This window comes from Schistocerca gregaria, chromosome 1 (assembly GCF_023897955.1).
Source record: "Schistocerca gregaria isolate iqSchGreg1 chromosome 1, iqSchGreg1.2, whole genome shotgun sequence".
Lineage (NCBI taxonomy): Eukaryota > Metazoa > Arthropoda > Insecta > Orthoptera > Acrididae > Schistocerca > Schistocerca gregaria.
The window spans coordinates 989,151,588-989,170,954 of NC_064920.1; the positions used below are offsets into that span (position 1 = coordinate 989,151,588).

At 41.7% G+C, this 19,367-nt stretch overlaps 1 protein-coding gene across 1 annotated transcript in view; it reads left to right on the forward strand.

The window, feature by feature from the left end:
• Positions 1 to 19,367, forward strand: part of LOC126284097 (DNA (cytosine-5)-methyltransferase 3B-like) — a 338,027-nt gene that overhangs the window by 203,724 nt on the left and 114,936 nt on the right. The window contains exons 10-12 of the mRNA XM_049982791.1: positions 8,713 to 8,757; positions 8,845 to 8,906; positions 9,112 to 9,232. Of these exons, the coding sequence (XP_049838748.1) occupies positions 8,713 to 8,757; positions 8,845 to 8,906; positions 9,112 to 9,232 (228 nt within the window). The remainder of the gene's footprint in view (positions 1 to 8,712; positions 8,758 to 8,844; positions 8,907 to 9,111; positions 9,233 to 19,367) is intronic.

Here is a 19,367-nt window from a genome sequence, read left to right on the forward strand (position 1 = left end):
CAGCGACCACCATACGGCGCGGCGGTGAAATGTTGTGTGCTGCGGGGAATGGTAATCTTGGCTTGACCGCCTGGATTGCGAGGAAGGCCAACCTCTATAAAAACCCCTCAATCTTTCGGTGTGCTCCGCGCCTAGAAGATGCATGGCTGTTGGGGTGGAACAGTCGCAAGCGGGCAACCTCTGGGGCACCTGCCGCACCCCAGTTGTATAAGGCTTACTCAGGCACGCGGGGCTCTGTCTGAGCGGACTTTTAGTTCCCTAGCTGCTCGTGGGACCGCAATGGACCCTTCGACCTCTACATTTCCCCCTACCAGTGGCTTGGGTGGGCCGCTGGTAGGAAAACACACCCAATCGAAAAAGCGGCTACGCGTTGCGAGTCCTCCAGCGCCTGGTGTTGCTAGAGATTTAACAGAATGTAGTAACGGAGCACATGCTGATAATCAGAATGTGTTTTTGATTATTAAAAGGAAGGAGGGTAGCTTTGAGAGGGTTTCTCCCTTTTACATCCACAAGGGTCTTGAGGGAATTGCAGGAACACTGAAATCTGTAAAGTGACTGTGGAATGGGACTCTGTTAGTTGAAACTTCTAGTTCCCGTCAAGTCGCTGCCCTTCGGAAAGCAAATTGTCTAGGAGAGTACGCTGTCGAGACCGAGCTCCACTCCACTTTGAATTATAGTAAGGGTGTTGTGACGTGTAGGGACTTGGTGGATATCCCCATAGACTCGTTTATTCTCACATTCAGTTGCCCGAGACTCCCGGAGCATGTTAAAGCGGGGTTCTTACGTTTGCCCGTACAGCCATATTTCCCCAACCCAATGCGCTGTTTTAAATGTCAGTGCTTTGGGCATACTACGTTGGGGTGCAATGGGATAGCCACGTGTGGTAAATGTGGTCAGCCTGCCCATGACGGAGCCGATTGTTCATTGCCTGTGAAGTGCGTGAATTGCTCTGGGAGTCACCCTGTCTGGAGCCGGATCTGCCCCATCTATGTCGAAGAGCGGAAGGTACAGGAGATTAAAACATCTAAGCGCATCCCCTATGGTGAGGCCAAGAAGATCTTTAAGGCCATGCAACCTCCTGTGTTTTCAACATCTTTCGCTTCCGCTCTCAAAAAACCGGTACAACTGGCCACTGTTGCTACACAAACGGAGGTTGCTAGTGTTAGCACTAAAACCTGCGCTTGCCAGTGCACTTCTGCTGCTGCGGTTGTTTTGCAATCTGCGGCTCTCCCCGTTACATCGGACAAGGCCGTGGTTGCTGACATTGAGGTACTTCCAGCCTCCCCCCATATGGCGCCTTCTGCCCAGGCGAGTCAACCTCCAACTGTTGACAAGGCTCTGCATTCCAAGCCCCCCAAGACAAAGCCTCAGAAGATGAAGGTTCTGCCACCTGAGGAGACTAGTCAGCGTCGGTCCGATGATGATGCCGTCGTACTGTCTGACATCTCCCGTGGGTCGTCATATGTTGACCGGGGGCGATCTTCTCGTCCCAGGAATAAATCTCCCGCCAGTACGGTCTCTCCTACAAAGCACAGAGGCAGGGTGAAAGTTCAGCCACCCTGATCACTGGCTCCCATATTACAGTGGAACCTGAATGGTTTCAGGACGCATGTGGCCGAATTACAACTCCTTATACGAGAGTGCCCCTTATGCTTATGTATCCAAGAGACACATTTTCGGGCCACTGATTCTCCTTCTTTACGCGGCTATACCGTATATCAAAAAGATGATCTGACGGGGCAAAGGGCAAAGGGTGGTGTTGCGGTTTTTGTCCGTGACGTGCACCCCTCATCTGAGCTCCCTCTCGTCACCGACTTGCAAGCAGTTGCAGTTGACATTCTTGTGGGTCGGAGGCTCACAGTCTGTTCTGTTTACTTACCACCTCAGGATGCGATAGACTCTGAGGCTCTCACGGACCTTATTAGCCAACTCCCTCGCCCATTTCTTCTTCTGGGGGACTTCAACGTTCATAATGTCTTATGGGGCTCTCCGACTACTTGCCCCAGGGGTCGCATTCTGGAAAGCGTCATGATGTCTGAAGAACTGTGCCTCCTCAACTCTGGTGCTCCCACTCATTTCTGTACTGCTTCCGGATCGTCATCGGCTATTGACCTTTCCTTTTGCTCTCCAGCACTCGCGGATTCTGCTCTGTGGGAGGCTGCAGCTGACGTCCATTCTAGTGACCACTTCCCCCTCTGGATTCGCCTCCTGGATGAGGCTGTGGCATTACGAGTGCCGCCCCGGTGGCACCTTTGCAGAGCTGACTGGACACTTTTCAGCCAACTGGCTGTTTTGGAACACCGTGCCAGCATCCACGAATGGGTAGACCATGTTGCAGCCATGATCTCTCATGCTGCTGAATTGTCAATCCCACGGTCATCCGGTCATCCCAAGCGGCGTCCTGTCCCTTGGTGGACCACTGAGTGCCACTCAGCCATCCGCTCCCACCGTGCAGCACTGCGTCGCTTCAAGTGCCGTCCCTCAGCTGACAATCTTGCGGCCTTTCGGGTGGCAAGGGCCAGAGCGCGGCGAGTGATTAAAGAGAGCAAACGACGGTCATGGCAATCGTTCTTGAATTCCATCTCTCGCTCCACTAGTTCTATGAAAGTATGGGAAGCCATCAGGAGGATTTCCGGGAAACTCAGCCAGCTACCTGTCACGGCATTGCTGCATCAGGGATGTCTCCTCACGGCGCCGAGAGACATTGCCCAGACACTGGCCATGCATTTTGCGGAATCTACCGCCACTATTAACTGTGATCCAGATTTCTGCCGCTACCGCACTGCCGTCGAAAGGGGTCACTTGGACTTCCGGTCTCTAAATTCTGAACCCTATAACTGCCCCTTCACAATGTGGGAACTGGATTCTGCGCTGTCTGTGGCTCATGATACTGCGCCTGGTCATGATCAAATCCGGTACAGCATGCTGCGGCACCTGTTGCTGCCATCCAAGGAAGTTCTCCTGAACTGTTTCAATATGATATGGTTATCTGGCACGTACCCTGACTCGTGGAGGGAGGCAATTTTGATTCCCCTCCTCAAACCAGGGAAGGACCGAACGCATCCCAGTAGTTATCGGAGTATTGCCTTGACGAGCTGTGTTGGGAAGACGTTGGAACGCATGGTCAACCGCCACCTGGTTTGGCTGCTCGAGACCAGGCAGCTCCTTAGCCCCTCTCAGTGTGGCTTTCGGAGATGTCGTTCCACTATAGACAACTTGACCCTGCTTGAGGCCTCCATCCAGCAGGCCTTTCTACGTAACCAGCATTGTCTAGGGGTCTTCTTTGACATTAATAAGGCGTATGACACTACTTGGCACCGCCTTATCCTCAATCAACTCCATGAGTGGGGCTTTCGTGGCTGTCTCCCCATCTTCATTCGGTCCTTTCTTTCTCACCGCCTCTTTCGGTATCGGGTTGGTAATGTGCTATCGGATTTGTACGTGCAGGAGAATGGTGTTCCTCAGGGCAGCGTTTTAAGTGTCACCCTCTTTGCCGTTGCTATTAACAGTATCACGTCCACTATCCGGAGTCCTGCCCAATGCTCCTTGTTTGTGGACGATTTTGCTGTTTTCTGTTCTTCCTCCAGTCTTGTCAGTGCTAGTCGGCAGTTACAGCTTACGATAAAGCGCTTAGAGGCATGGACTGCAAAGACGGGTTTTACCTTTTCTGCAGACAAATCTGTGTGTGTTCATTTTAATCGTTCTCGGCGTCTTTTTACCTCCCCTGAATCGCGTCTGAGGAACACCGTTCTTCCTTTTAGAGACACTGTGAGGTTCCTGGGCCTCACTTTTGATTCCAAGTTGTCGTGGTTGCCTCACCTTAAAGACCTCAAGGTGCGGGCCCTGAAGGCACTGAATATTTTGAAGTGTCTGAGCCATCGGTCCTGGGGAGCAGATCGGACGCGTCTGCTGCAGTTTTATAGGGCTTTCGTCCGATCGCGTCTTGACTATGCTTGCACCGTGTATGGGTCAGCAAGGCCTTCGTATCTGAAGATCCTTGACGCAGTACACCATGAGGGTATCAGGCTGGCCACTGGTGCCTTCCGTACCAGTCCCATCCCCAGCCTGTGTGCTGAGGCAGGGGAACCGCCACTCACCATCCGGCGGAAACTCCTCATGGTGCGACGGGTGTGTCATTTCCTTGCCTGTCCTACCTCCCCTGCGTACCCTACCGTTGCCCGACCGCCTATGGAACGTCTCTTTTCCAGTCGTCCCAGGGCAACAAAACCATTTGGGATTCATGCCAAGCATTTGCTTGAGTCCCTTGGTGTGGAGCGTGTGGCCCCCCAACGACAAGGTTTTACTCGCCTGCCTCCCTGGTTGCTCCAGAGGCCCAGCATCCTTCTAGACTTGTCGGAGAACCGGAGGAACTGCACTCCGGCGTTTGTTTTTACCTCCTTATTTTACGATATTTTAAACCAGCATCCAGACCATGTACCTGTATTCACAGATGGCTCTAAACAGGGGGACACTGTTGGTTGTGCTGTTGTTTTCCCTGATCGAGTCGTCAAGTTACGGCTTCATGGGGCGTTTACCATCCTCGATGCCGAATTGTTTGCAATCTTGCGGGCATTGGAGCACATGAGATGTGTTACCAGTCTTAAGTTCCTCATCTTTTCTGACTCCCTGAGTGCCCTTCAGACCTTGCAACACTTGTACCCAGCGGATACGGTCGTCCAGAACATCCATGATGCCCTACTCCACCTGCAACGGCAGGGGAAGGAGGTTTCTTTCTGCTGGGTGCCGGGGCACGTGGGTATTAGGGGAAACGAACTGGCGGATGTGGCTGCGAAAGATGCATGTTCCCTCCCTCACGTTGTTGAATGTGCCGTCCCCCTCCATGCTGTAACCTCCCTTTTGCGTTTTCGTGTTATGCATCAATGGGAAGAGGAGTGGTTGGCAGTTTCTGACAATAAGCTGCGTCTGGTAAAGGCCACTACGCGACCATGGCGTACGTCCTACCAGTCATACAGGCGGGATGAGGTTCTCCTCACTCGCCTCCGCATTGGACACAGTCCCTTCACGCATGGTTTTTTACTCCGGCGGGAGGACCCCCCAATCTGCAGTGCTTGTGGCGTCCAGATTACTGTCCGCCACATTTTACTTGACTGTCTTTTATTCTCTGACCAGAGGGCGGTGGTTTCCTTGCCACCGGATTTGCCCTCTATCTTGAAAGACGACGCAGCGACTGTGGTTAAGGTCTTACGGTTTTGTGTCCTGTCCAATCTGTTGCCTCGGATTTTAGGGAGAAGGTTTTAATGTGCTGCTGGGTGACTGGATCACCCAGGTTTTAGGTAAGAGGTCCGCCAGTCACGATTACCTCCTTGTTTCCCTTCGGTATCTGTTCTCTTTTCCTTGTGTTTCCTTTCCTTTTTTAGTGTGTTTCTTCTCCTCTTGTTTTGCCTCTGTATGTGCGCATTTGGAACTGCGTCAGGCCTGTGTCTTTTAGCCGTTCTCCTTGTTCGGCGTCCGTCTTCGTCCCTTCACCGCTTGTGTTCCTGTTTCTATGCGTTTGGGCACTGATGACCATGCTGTTTAGCGGCCGTAAACCTCAAACACACACACACACACACACACACACACACACACACACACACACACACAGAGTGTTGCATATGCTTTCAATCAGACAATTGCTAGAGACGTGTTTGGAGGCAGCCTCGTCAGGCTGAATGCCTTAGACATACTGTCCAGTGAGTGCAGCAAGGTGGAGGTTCCCTGCTGTTTTGGGATGGTATTATGTGGGGTCGACGTATACTGCTGGTGGTCATCGAAAGTGCCCTAATGGATGTATGATATGTGAATGCCATCCTCTGACTGATAGTGCAACCATATTGGCAGCATATTGGCAAGGCATTTGTCTTCATGGATAACAATTTGCTCCCCCACCATGCATATCTTGTGAATGACTTCCTTTAGGATAACAACATCACTCAACTAGAGTAGTCATCATGTTCTCGAGACATGATCCCTATCAAACAAGCCCAGGATAGATTGGGATGGGCTGTTTATGGAGGACATGACCCACTAACCACTCTGAGGAATCTATGCTGAATCGCCAGTGAGGAGTGGGACAATCTGGACCAACAGTGCCTTGATGAACTTGTGGATAGTATGCCACGATGAATACAGGCATAGATCAATGCAAGAGGGCATGTTACTGGGTATCATAGGTACCAGTGTGTACGGCAATCTGGACCACCACCTCTGAAGGTCTTGCTGTATGGTGGTACAACATACAGTGTGTGGTTTTCATGAGCAATAAAAAGGGCGGAAATGAATGTTTATGTTGATCTCTATTTCAATTTTCTGTACAGGTTACAGAACTCTCAGAAACAAGGTGATTCAAAACTGTTTTTGAAGTGTATATATATAAATATTTTGACCATAATAAGAAAAATGATCAGAATGTGGGTACTTTCTATCATGTAGACAGTGCTTCTGAAGGTGCAGTGTATGGTGCTGGTGTTATCTTTTCATTCTGTTCTTGATGCCACAAGAGTGAATAAATATGCATAAAGACAAAATACGAAACACAAGTTCAACTCATGACAAATTCGTTGAAATAGGATTTTTGTAGTAGAAAGTCGATGTCTCCAAAATGCACTGTATAACATGTGTGCTAATATGAATAAATTTTTCTTCATTTCTGTAATTTTGTTTTAGCAGTCATGTTTCCATATTTTCCATGATTTATTGCCAGTAGTGAAGTTTTCATAAATGTGATGCAGACTGATAAAAAAATTTACGTTTATTGAAAGTAGTATGGAATTTGTAAATGTAAAACAATCTTTAAGTGCATTTACATTCATTATTTACTTGAATGAAGTGATGTTAAAGCATTAACTGTATGCATTTAAAAATCTTGTAATGGTGGCTCATAATACTGTTGTGCAATAAATCAGTCAAAATAAAAATCGAAGTCTCTCACAGATTTCCATTTCTGTTCTCAGACAAATCATGTTTATAATGTCTTGGCTGAACTGGGTTGACATGAGGCTACAAAAATAAAAATCACTTGAAACATAATGATTTCAACTGATTAGAGAAATACAAATCTGAAGTCATATTTTGTCAAGTCACAGTATTTTGAAAGTAATCATTGTGTTCTTATTTATATTTTAATTAATTAATGTTAATTAAAACACTGCCATTTAGGTGAAACAAGTTATCAAAATTGAGATCGTTTGCTCACATGTGTTTACTGAGATACCAGATACCTCAGTTGCATCAAAATGCTCTTTTGAAAGAGTGTTCAAGAATGAGGTTGGGTAGTGCTCTTGTTCTCTTGGTTCAGGCTTGATGGGATTAGTTCATGGAAGCTATTCCCCCCCCCCCCAACCACAAAAGTTAATATGTCAGTGTGAATAGTGCATAATATATAAAAATCAAACAAAAGTAAAAGATTTAAAGCACACAATGAGACCTGAGAGAAAATCTAAGTAAAATGACTAGTATGAACAAAGGTGGTAAATTTTTTGTCATAGCCAAAATTATCAAATTATCTGCTACTCTAACAGAAATATATACATAAAACACACACACACACACACACAGATATAAAATAGAAAGAAACTTCCACATGGGAAAAATATATTAAAAACAAAGATTCCAAGACTTACCAAGCGGGAAAGCGCCGGCAGAGAGGCACATGAACAAAACACACACACAGAATTGCGAGCTTTTGCAACTGGCAGTTGCTTCATCAGGAAAGAGGGAAGGAGAGGGAAAAATGAAAGGATGTGGGTTTTAAGGGAGAGGGTAAGGAGTCATTCCAATCCCGGGAGCGGAAAGACTTCCCTTAGGGGAAAAAAAGGACAGGTGTACACTCGCACACACACACACACACACACATGTCCATTCGCACATACACAGACACAAGCAGACATATTTAATATATATTTCATGTATTTTTCCCATGTGGAAGTTTCTTTCTATTTTATTTATATATGAAACAAAGAAGTCCAAAGAACAGATAAAAAAATTCATCCAAAGCAAAATACATACAAATTTCTAAGTTAGCAACAGTACAGATGTCTGTGTACATAAATTTGTTGCCAAGATATGGGATATATAGCTAGGAAGCACCATGACAGGTAACTATCAAAACCTTGAGATAAAGAATGCGTAAGTACAATGTTAACACATAGAACATGTAAGTAATTCCAGAAAGCAAGTATATTTGTTGAAGCAGTTACTGGAATGTCCATCATTAAAAATTACTTCAAAAATTTTAAAAAAACACTGTTGCAAACTGTTACCTCAGCACATGATTTTTCAAGATTAAGTGCTAGTGTCCTATGGTGTGCTGCAGACTACCAGTCATGTCATGCATGATCTGATGGATGGCACCCAAAACTGAGCAGGTGATCACATATTGCAATTCCAACTGTAATAACCTGAGGAGTCATAACCTGGTGTCAAAATACATAGATCCTCTTCCAGTTTCCTTAATAGTTAAAATTTTGCTTTAGTCCAGACAATGCCAGATTAATCTGACTGTGTTTCTTTGCTGAAAGCACTTGTTGAAATGTTGATGATATATCAGTATCTCATGAATTATTTCATTTACAGTACCTTCTACTCGTGCAGACAAAATTAATCATTACTGTATTTTTTTACATACATTGCAAGAAATATGAAATTACCCAATATATGCTGAAATGTTAATTTTTTGCATTCTGAACAAATTGTTATTGTGTTGTTTTACAGGAAAGGGCCAAGAAATATATGTTCACTACAAAGGAGAATAAACTGGTTAGTATCTTAATTAAATAACATATGTTACTGCCTTCTCAGTACTGTATAGTGATAAATGTTAATTCTACATTTCTTATGTTTTAGGTTGCATGTGCCATCTGTTTCTGGAAGAGTGATGTTAACTGTATAAGTAATTCCTGTCTCTGGTAAGCAAAAATAGTTTTTCCTGAGAAGATGTAACTAAGGGTATTATATGATGATTATCACCATGAAAACATCAACATATCATATCCTTTTAAAGAAAGGCATATTATTTAATGTAGTTTGAAACATGAAGGAAAATAGATAATTAATGGCAGAATTTGGCATAACATGAAGGAAAATAGATAATTAATGGCAGAATTTTTTCAGGACCCTTTGTACAGAGTGCTGTTCCACATTCACTATAAGCAGAGCCAGCAGAAGTTGCATACGTTGTCTTGATGAAGGCAGTAATCTTATCCTGGGAGCAAGTGAAAATAGATTAAACAAGGTAAGAGGTAACTAAAACTAAAATCTAGTACAAAAGATGTGTGTGATACTTTTAAAATCACAAAATCTACATCTTGTACTTTACAAACTACAAATACTCAAAACTAAAATTCAAAATTTAATAGCTTAACAGGAAAATAAATTCTTTTCCAAATGTTTTATGTGAATGTAATGAAGGAACCAATTTCTTAGTAATTCAACTATTGGTGGATAAATGAGAAAATTCTCATGAGCCATGAGAAGTGGATAAAACTGATTATTAGTTTTAGTCTAAAATTTTGCACAGAACTATTGCAGAAGGCTAGAAATGAGTATCAAGGGAGAACAGCTTAACCTTTAGTTTGCCCGTGCCACTCTGCTTCCTCCTTACAAGTGATCTTCCCACTCCATAACTTGTTTTCACTGAAGGTTCATGTGCTTTGGGTTACTGAGTGCAGTGTGATAAGTAATATTACTTCTACTGCAAATCAAATAAAAGGAGTCAACTCTTATGCATTGAATGAAATATAGGATACTGAATGATCTTAAGGTTCTTTTCACAGCCATGCGCAAACTTGATTTTAGCGCGGCGTGCTGCTGGTAAGCATAGAGCAGCACGCCCACCAGGCAATGTGCCAACAGCGGAAACCCATGAGGTGCCTCACACAGAGTGCATCCCAGAGTGCCCCTGAGAGCTAAAACACCAAGAAGAATCACTTCTTGGCTTTTGGCAAGATCAATATGCATGGAAGACATTTAATATTGTACACCAATCTAATTCAGCCTAAGGAGGAAGTTATCTGTCTAGTGATGAACCACTGGTTTTAAGAAGTCGTGTTTGTCGTAAACTTGAAAGTTCAGAATCTGTGTATGTATGGTGTAAGACTGGTGGTTCCTTGGGTGATGATTGTAATCTGCAAGGAGATGTTATGTTTTATTATTGTAATGTTTGATATTAATAAAGATTTATATCCTTACCTTTATAAAAAAAAAAAAGAAGAAAAAAACTACATATTGATCTTTGCCAAAAGCCGAGAAGCGATTCTTCTTGGTGTTTTAGCTCTCAGGGGCACTTTGGGATGCACTCTGTGTGAGGCACCTCATGGGTTTCCGCTGTTGGCACATTGCCCGGTGGGCGTGCTGCTCTATGCCACGCTAAAATAAAGTTTGTCTGCTTGTGTCTGTGTATGTGCGCATGGATATGTGTGTGTGTGCGAGTGTACACCTGTCCTTTTTTCCCCCTAAGGGAAGTCTTTCCGCTCCCGGGAATGGAATGACTCCTTACCCTCTCCCTTAAAACCCACATCCTTTCGTCTTTCCCTCTCCTTCCCTCTTTCCTGAAGAAGCAACCGCCGGTTGCGAAAGCTAGTAATTCTGTGTGTGTGTTTTGTTCATTGTGCCTGTCTGCCGGCACTTTACCACTTGGTAAGTCTTGGAATCTTTATTTTTCTGTTCTTTTATATAAGCTATATGTAAACTGAATGACACTGCCAAACTAAAGCAATGAGATGTTTTGTGGAAGGATAATCTTTTGATACACCATTAAAGATCTTATGAAATACAGTAAGAAATATGCTCTTCAATTTATTAACTCATGTATCTTCCCCCTTTGTTTCAGGAAGTAGTAGTGTACAGATGTATGCTGGATCTGTGTACCAGCATTATTAAAAATATGTATTTTAACCATTTGTGAAAAGTATTATAAATATTTGTTAGAAAAGGAGTATTTATTTGCATGGTTATAAGTTCAAGTCCTATCTGTTCATCATTTCACTCACTGCCAGGATTCTGCATCAAGAGGTTTGGTGCAGACAAGAATAATTCACACCATATTTGGAGGAGCATTAATTAATCATCGTGTGTAAAGAAAATTTATGTTAAAATGATATGTTCCACATCATTACAAAATGTCGTATTCTTGATCTATGGAACAAGGATTAATGTATGTATGTATGTATGTATGTATGTAGACTAAACACAATGGAATTAATGTGACGGTAATGACTCAGACTTGATAAGCACCTATTGAACATTATACTAAAAATATTGTGCTATGTGAGACAGATCAACAATTTCCATGGTTGTGGTGATTATTTGGTACTGCATACTAGGGGAAGCAGTAATGCAAATTATGGTTATTGACCTAGAATGTAATGATATTAAAGGTCTGTTGATGTCAATAACAGTTAAAGTTCACCCAAGATTGTGCACAGATTCATAAATTACATTCAAATTTTTTAAAATCATTCTTTCAATTTTTCCAATTATTTAAGCTGTTATTAATCCATTTCCACATCTATATTCAGAATCAAACAGTCATTGTCACTGATGATGTGCTCTACAAATTTCAGATGCCAGCTACTCTGTGCAAGCTGCTCTACCATGTGTATTTATAGTATAATGGCACATGTTAGTTTGGTATTATGGATTTTTAGTTTGGTGTAGGATACAGTTAGGCTACAAAATCAGTTAATATTATACTAAATAGTTGTGCCAATAGTGATTGAGAAAGCTTCACCATCTACCAGAGTACCTGCGAAGAGACAGAATACTATTATATCCATAGATTTGTAAAAAATGGATATTTTATTTCATGCTTCATTTGAGGGTATGTGGTGACTTCCCCCATGTGAGGCAACAGAACACAGAACAATAAAAGAGCTTTGATATAGATTATTTAGGAAGTAAAACAAAAGAACAGTGATGAGTGTTGTTTCTATAATAGTCATTTGGACTGGTTTTGTGCACCTTTCAGATAAAATGCTCATGTGTTTATTGGTTAGATGTAAGTGTAATAAAAGCATTGTTTACTGTTTATATCAGCTGGTACTTCCTTCAGTATGAGTCCTACAATGGATTACACACAGTGGTAACCTGCAACTGTGCAGCAATTCGTCCTTTGAATTTAGAGTTTTACACAACTCAAGTGCTATTGCAAAATGGATATTCTTCATGAACAGCTGTTTCTTCAGTAGCTTACACAGAATGGTGTGATGACTAGTGCTCCTCCAAACATTCTTGCACCTGTTGATCATAATCACCACACTTGATTACCTGAGAGGTCTAGGGCACTGCAGTCATGTACTGTGCGGCTGGTCCCGGCTGAGGTTCGAGTCATCCCTCAGGCATAGGTGTGTGTGTTTGTCCTTAGGATAATTTAGGTTAAGTAGTGTGTAAGCTTAGGGGTGATGACCTTAGCAGTTAAGTCCCACACAATTTCACACACATTTGAACGTTTTGATCATAATCAGATGGAACTAAAACATGAAAGTGGCATCACACTTCAAGATACAGACAATACCATTAGTAGAGGCTGTGGGCCTCAAAAAACCTCACCCAACAACTGCCAATATAATGAAGCAAGTGCTATGGACCACTACAGTTTTACTCCAAGAATATACCGTGATACATAAGACAATTGTGTAAGTGCACCATGCAGTTCTTCCATGTCAATACCATTCCACATGAACCCATTCATTTTGAAAGACTGTGCTTGACCAGGTGAGCTCTGCGTCGTGTACCCTGGGCTCCGTTCTGTACTGTGAGCTCGTCAGCTGGTCAGACTTTACACACACTGATGAAGTTTCAGGACTACAATGCTCTGCCCAGATCATACTATAAAATTACCTACTTCTCAAGCAGATCACTTGGAGAGTTGGTTTAAAACAGTCAGACTCACACTGTAGAGTTAAGATACTGAAGATGATATATAGAAATTTGTAACGTGTAACCTCTCCAGCCTTGCTTACATCATCAGTGACCTTCTGCAGGCACTATGGGAAAATCTGAAGCAGCAAATACGTTACTGCTACAACACCTAATGAAGATACACAAACAGGAACTCCGACAAGTATTGTTTAGTGAGACATATGGTACCAAAATACCATCACAATTTTGGAAACAATTATTAGAACTCTCTTGTGGGAAAATATAGTGGACAACACACTATGGGCAATTTGGTTGCTTTAATTTCCATTGCTCATTCAGTCAGTGTGAATGCTGAGAGAACATGACACTGCAGAGAACATGTTCAAGGTGTACACAACCTGGAACAACCAGGAGATCCGGGAAAAACCCGGGAATTTTTTCATCTTGGAGAAAACAGGGAATTTTTTAGAATTCCAGGAATTTTTCATTGTTTCAGTTTTCTGTTAGATTTTTGTAATTTTGTCTGGTAAGAAAGGATACTCTAACAAAGGATATTGCTGTATCCCGATACAATAAAACGTAAACGAGAGAAAGAAAAGAAAATAACTTAAATTGCAAAGGAAATGCGGCATATACAACAACAACACACAGTGCTCATGCAAACGTCTGCCAACAGCAAAATGTGTCAAAGGCTTTAGGAAGACTATGCAATGCTTCATAACAACAAATTGCCTCTGATGAGTGTGAGGTCACAACTGTTTCTTCGGTTTAGCAGCTATGAGCGGGCTATTGTGCATCAGCAGTTGAGTCGGGTTTGAGTAGTAGATTCTCCCACTTCTGGCTACAGCAGTGTAGCTGTTGGCTGTGCAAGCAGTCGCAGCAAGCAGCTAGATGCTATTGGGAAAAGGGGGTGCCAAATTCATATTCTTGAGAAAAAAAAAAACTTGCTTCACAAAGCACCTAGCATCCAGCGCACTTTGATCTATCGATTATTCATATGATTTTGAAACGCATCCCTGTTGGTTTTTGAACATTCTTGAACACATTTTATATCTGACTGAATCATAAGTTGATTTTTGAATGTGTGCATAGTGTACGTGATGTCTCTGTCAGGAGAATCCTCATCGCATCTAGAAATAGACTTTCCGCCGACAAAAGGGGACGGGGCTATATGAGCTGAGCAGAGTAAAGCCTAACAGATGAATGCCAATCACTGTCTGATTATGTGGTTGATTGGGTTTGCGAATGATCAGCGTTGTTATAATTAATAGCAAAATCCATAGATTCAGACTACTGGAATGAAAATAAATGACTAACAGCAATAACAAGTGAGAAAGATTACGTATTATCTTCTCAGTGTATCCAAGAAAATGAATTTCTGACAGAAAATTTTTGGCCAGATCACAACACTAGTAAGGAGCAGGTGTACAGTCCCCGGCTAGCAGCCTATTAAATTCTATTCTGGAAGTAATGCGGAAAACGTGTTCTTCGGACATGTAACAACACCTAACCGGAGAATAATTGCGAGATAACTAAAACTGTGATTCTGGCAGTGGTAGTGAAGTTAATCGGTGAACAAATTTTGACAATGGCAAGAATAGCTACAGAATTGGTGATGACAAGATGTTAGAATGAAGAAGGAGAAGAAACAGGGATGCCACACAAATTATGGAACACTAAGACAATTCCAAATTTATATAAATATTTCGTAATACTACTTTTTGCTCTCATGCTTGAGAAACTGGTGAGTATGAATGAAATGTGAAACTATTTCCTGACATAAAGCTCTCTGCTTGTAGTAGGCCTGATAGGCATTTTATATTGGTACTTCGTGAATTATATTCTGTCGTGTTATAAAAATGATTATTTGTGTCAAAACAGTCTCATTTATTTGGTGTGTGTTACAAATTTGCTGCAATATTAGAAAGGCTTATTTTGTTTTATCTAGCAGATAGTGACAAAATAGACGTAAATAGATCGAGAAACCACACCAGTCTTGGGTATTTTATTTGTATTAACAGCTTTTTCAGTATTAGATAACAACATTTTGATTTTTCATATAGCAAAACATTTGATGAACTTTGATGAGGTAATAGATACTTTCGCAGAAAGCAAAGCACGCCATGTAAAGCTGTAGCAAAATTAGAGAGAAAAAAATGCTTGGAGCTAAGGATTGAAGAAATGTGTACTTTCTTGCTTGTCTCTTGTCTTTATTATATGTATCCTATATTTAATTTTATGTCACACATAACAGCAAGTTATTAGCTAACAGGCAATAAAGAGTGCAAATTTTCTGGTGAGTTGTTCTTCCGATTACAAATAATCCCATCTGCTATTAACTGCGAGTTTTTCTTATTAGAAAAAGAGGGACAGGCTGTCAAACCGGCTGACTGGGAGCTGGAGAGGCACCACAGGACATTTCAGTTTCCACTGTCCTGAATATAATTTAATGGCATCCATTACCAAATATACAAATTTCAATTACACAGAGCGAAATACAATGACGTGCAGTAGAAGAATGCTGTATGAATAGGCGTGGCACTGCACTTTGGCACACTAAAGACCAAATAACATGTCTTAGGTTTCCTTGAACACATATGTTTTATGTTTCAGACTTTTCAGAAAGATGTGCACTACAAGATGAACATATTTTTGAAAATTCGATTTTTTTAGTATTGACCTGGTTAACAAATATCGTGATCCAGGGCTGATCTGGAAAGCAGTCTGAATTATAGCGGGTAGTCTCCACGTGACCCGTGTTTACATTTAGTGATTTTGCTGTTTACCCTCACATCAAATGAAAACCAAATGGATACCTGCTGCCAGGAGCTATCAAGTGAATTAAAATACATTTACATAATTACTGGAGGCTAACATATGTTTTTAGTTTCAGATTTTATTTTATTTCCACCTTTCTGACTGTTAAGCATTAATCGCCTTGCAGAATATTAAGTTATTTTTGTCTGTTTGTTGAAGAAATTTGACTTTTATTAACTTTTTCCACAGAGGCAATCAATGTATTTGAAACAAAATGTTTAATTCCACAGTACTGGCTAGTTTCAACTGTTCGCTGCATTTCAAGTGCATGTTTTCATCTTCTGGCACTTATGGCATTATGCCATAATAAAGAACCAAACATGATATAATACAGTACTGTTGCTCCAAGAAAATTTACATCCCAAAAACCACACTGAAAAGCTTAATGTCAGGTCGAGGTCTACTTCATTGAGGATCTGGTCACACGGATGTGTGCTTCAAATGTGCATGTTTTAGTATGGTTCACGAAATTCCGACGCTCTTGGAGTATCCTCTGATGTCTTGTTTCTTTTATGACATAATGTATGATCTTTCAATGTTTTACAAGTACGTACATACGCGATTCCTACGTCATGGTAGATGCGCAAGCGCGGCGTCGCCTGTTATCTGTGCTCTCTGGCAACTGCTGAAACAAACCTCTTTCTAACAGGTCACGGGAAAGTATTGCGAATGGTGGTTTGAAAAGCATTACTTTCAAAGTAAATATCTTTTTGTAAATTGAACTATGTGCAAGAATGTACCATGAATTTCTTAAATCAAAGAGCATTTGACTCTCATTGAAAAATCAACTCTTTGATGACGAGCCATTTAGAAGAATTTCAAACCCTGGAAAAATCAACTCTTTGATGACGAGCCATTTAGAAGAATTTCAAACCCTGAAGATCAGACATTTGTGTCATTATTAAAAAAATTTCTGGTGCATTTGTGTGATGTATCTTAAAGTGTAACACACACAAAAAAGATCAACATTATATGTGAAAGCTTAGCTTCTCTTTCAGCTTATTAACCTTAGAGACCAATGTTATATGTGAAAGCCTTTCTTTTCTCGTAGCAACACTATGTATATTAATTTAAACTATTAACTTTCCCTGTTTGTGTGTTCGTGCTACTTAACAGTGATGTTGCTGTTGGCTGACTACATCATGTGTCCTATGCTCTGATATTCGCTGACATCGGCTGGTGAGATCACGTGACATGAGCGATGACTGGGTTACAAAAGTGCATCGAAATCTCGATTTCAGTGATTCAGAAAGTAACATGCGGTGTTTGATGGAATTCCAATGTAAATGTATACTTTCGTAATATTAAAATACGCGGTGTACATGTTGCTGCACATCAAAGATATTTCCAAAACGTGTCTTTTTCCCTGAGTTTTCTTTTGTAAAGTGCCAGGAAAGTCTGCGCCCGTGTATAAAACCATAACCATTCAAAGGATTGATAAGTTTTGCAGTTCTGAGGGAAAATACACTGTGACTTAACACAAAAAAGTGTGTTTTCACCTGGGAGAAAGTGTATTTTTAACTGGGAAATCCGGGAAAAACCTAGGATTTTTTTTCCTTGTCCGCGTATACACCCTCATGTTACATTCGGGAGATAGATTACACGGAATACCACAACATAGCCAGAGCACAGCTGTTGCTTCCCACAATGTTCTATACTTGTTGCCCCTCAGATAAGAGGGCCAAACAGCTCCACATGTACTCCACTGACAGCCACGAATACTTCACAGGACACACAAAATGCATACAATGACCCCCAGCCTTCATCTGCTCCTCCCTCAGCTGATCCAGTTCATTGGTTGTTGTGTCTCTGACACACTTCAAAAGTGCTGGTACCATGCATGATTTGGAAACAATGTACGCAACTGCTGAAGTGGCATGTGTTAGGTGCACTTGGCTGCACTCCAACTAGAAGTCACCTAAATGGTTGAATTAACAGCCAAATAAGCACTACATGGCCTCAAGGAGCTAATACAAGACTGTAAATTCTTGACCAGGACTCAGGACACTATTTTCTTATTGACTCAATGTCAACAGCAAGCACCTGACTGGGTGCTTCAGGACCTCCTCAACATGACAGTACTGAAGTTCTGTTATGTGTTGTAAATGACACTAATGTTAAATATCACTGAATGAATCACATAAACTTTAGACATCTGCCATAGTGATAAGTTGTTATTGCCTTTAAGTCCGGCGACTGGTTTGATACAGTCATCCATGCTATTGTATCCTGCACCAGCTTCTTCATTTCCCAGTAACTACTGAAGCTTACATCCTTCTGAATCTGCTTAGTGTATTCATCTCTTGATCACTCTCTGTGGTTTTTACCCTCCATGCTACCCTCCAATACTAAACTGATGATCCCTTGATGCCTCAGAACATGTCCTACCAATCGATCCCTTCGTCTAGTCAAGTAATGCCACAAACTCCTCTTCTCCCCAATTCTATTCTGTACCTCCTCATTAGTTATGTGATCTGCCCATCTAATCTTCAGCATTATTGTGTAGCACCATGTTTTGAAAGCTTCTATACCCTTCTTGTCCAAACTATTTATTGCCCATGTTTCACTTGCATACATGGCTACACTCCATGAAATACTTTCAGAAATGACTTTCTGGCAATTAAATGTATACTCAATGTTAACAAATTCTTCTTCTTCAGAAAAACTTTCCTTGCCATTGCCAGTCTACATTTTATATCCTATCTACTTCAACCATCAGTGAACTGATATTGGGGCCAATTTCCTAAGAATTTTTTTAATGTGGCTCCCAACTTGGCACTGGGAATACTCCACCAAAAATACAGTGGGGCAAAAATTTACAGCCCCTCTGGGGCACCCCAATTCTGTTACATCTCAATGAACAACATGACTTTTGTAGTGAGGATGTGAGTGTAGAGCAGAACTTTACATAAGAAATTAGCAGAATGATGAAGAAATTTGCAAAAGTAAGACAGGACATTCTATAATTGTCTAGACAGAATACAAATCTGAAGAAAAGACTGCTTACACTAGAAGAGGACCTGTGCAAAGCTCACAACCACATTGCACACTTATTACCATGAAAATGTCACCAGGAAAATGTGTAACAGCAACATCTACAACAGCAGCTCACCCAACCCACTTAACTTGTACCTCAGACACCAACAAAGGTTTCATAGAGAAATAAAAGGATCAAGGTTTAAACAAGTGCCTGACATTGTAAATGTTGATGACACCTTGTTGTGTGTTATGAATGACGCTACCGAGTAGTGTGAATATTCCATATCATTACAATGCTGAGACTCCCTGTTCTTTATAATGCTTGGCACCTAGCACCAGATAGACTATGTACAGCCAATAATATTATGGACAAATAACTAGACACATGCATTATGAGACCATGAGACAATGCTTGGTCTTCACCCATACATTTGTTTTCGAAAAATGGTGACTCTCATTGAAATATGGGGACTGTCATTTCCTAAACACACAAATGGTTCCAGATGGGTACCCAGTTCTAAACATTCTGGATTTTTCTCATGCTTTGACGGAGATGTATGTCTTCTGTGCAATCAGTTGCAAGAAGGGTTATTTTCAGATCCCCGTGGCATTGCAGGACATGCCTAAGACAGCTTTTATAACTCCATTTGGGTTGTATGAGTACCTTTTTAATGTCTTACAACCCCAGAAATGCTGTACAGATGTGGCAGAAT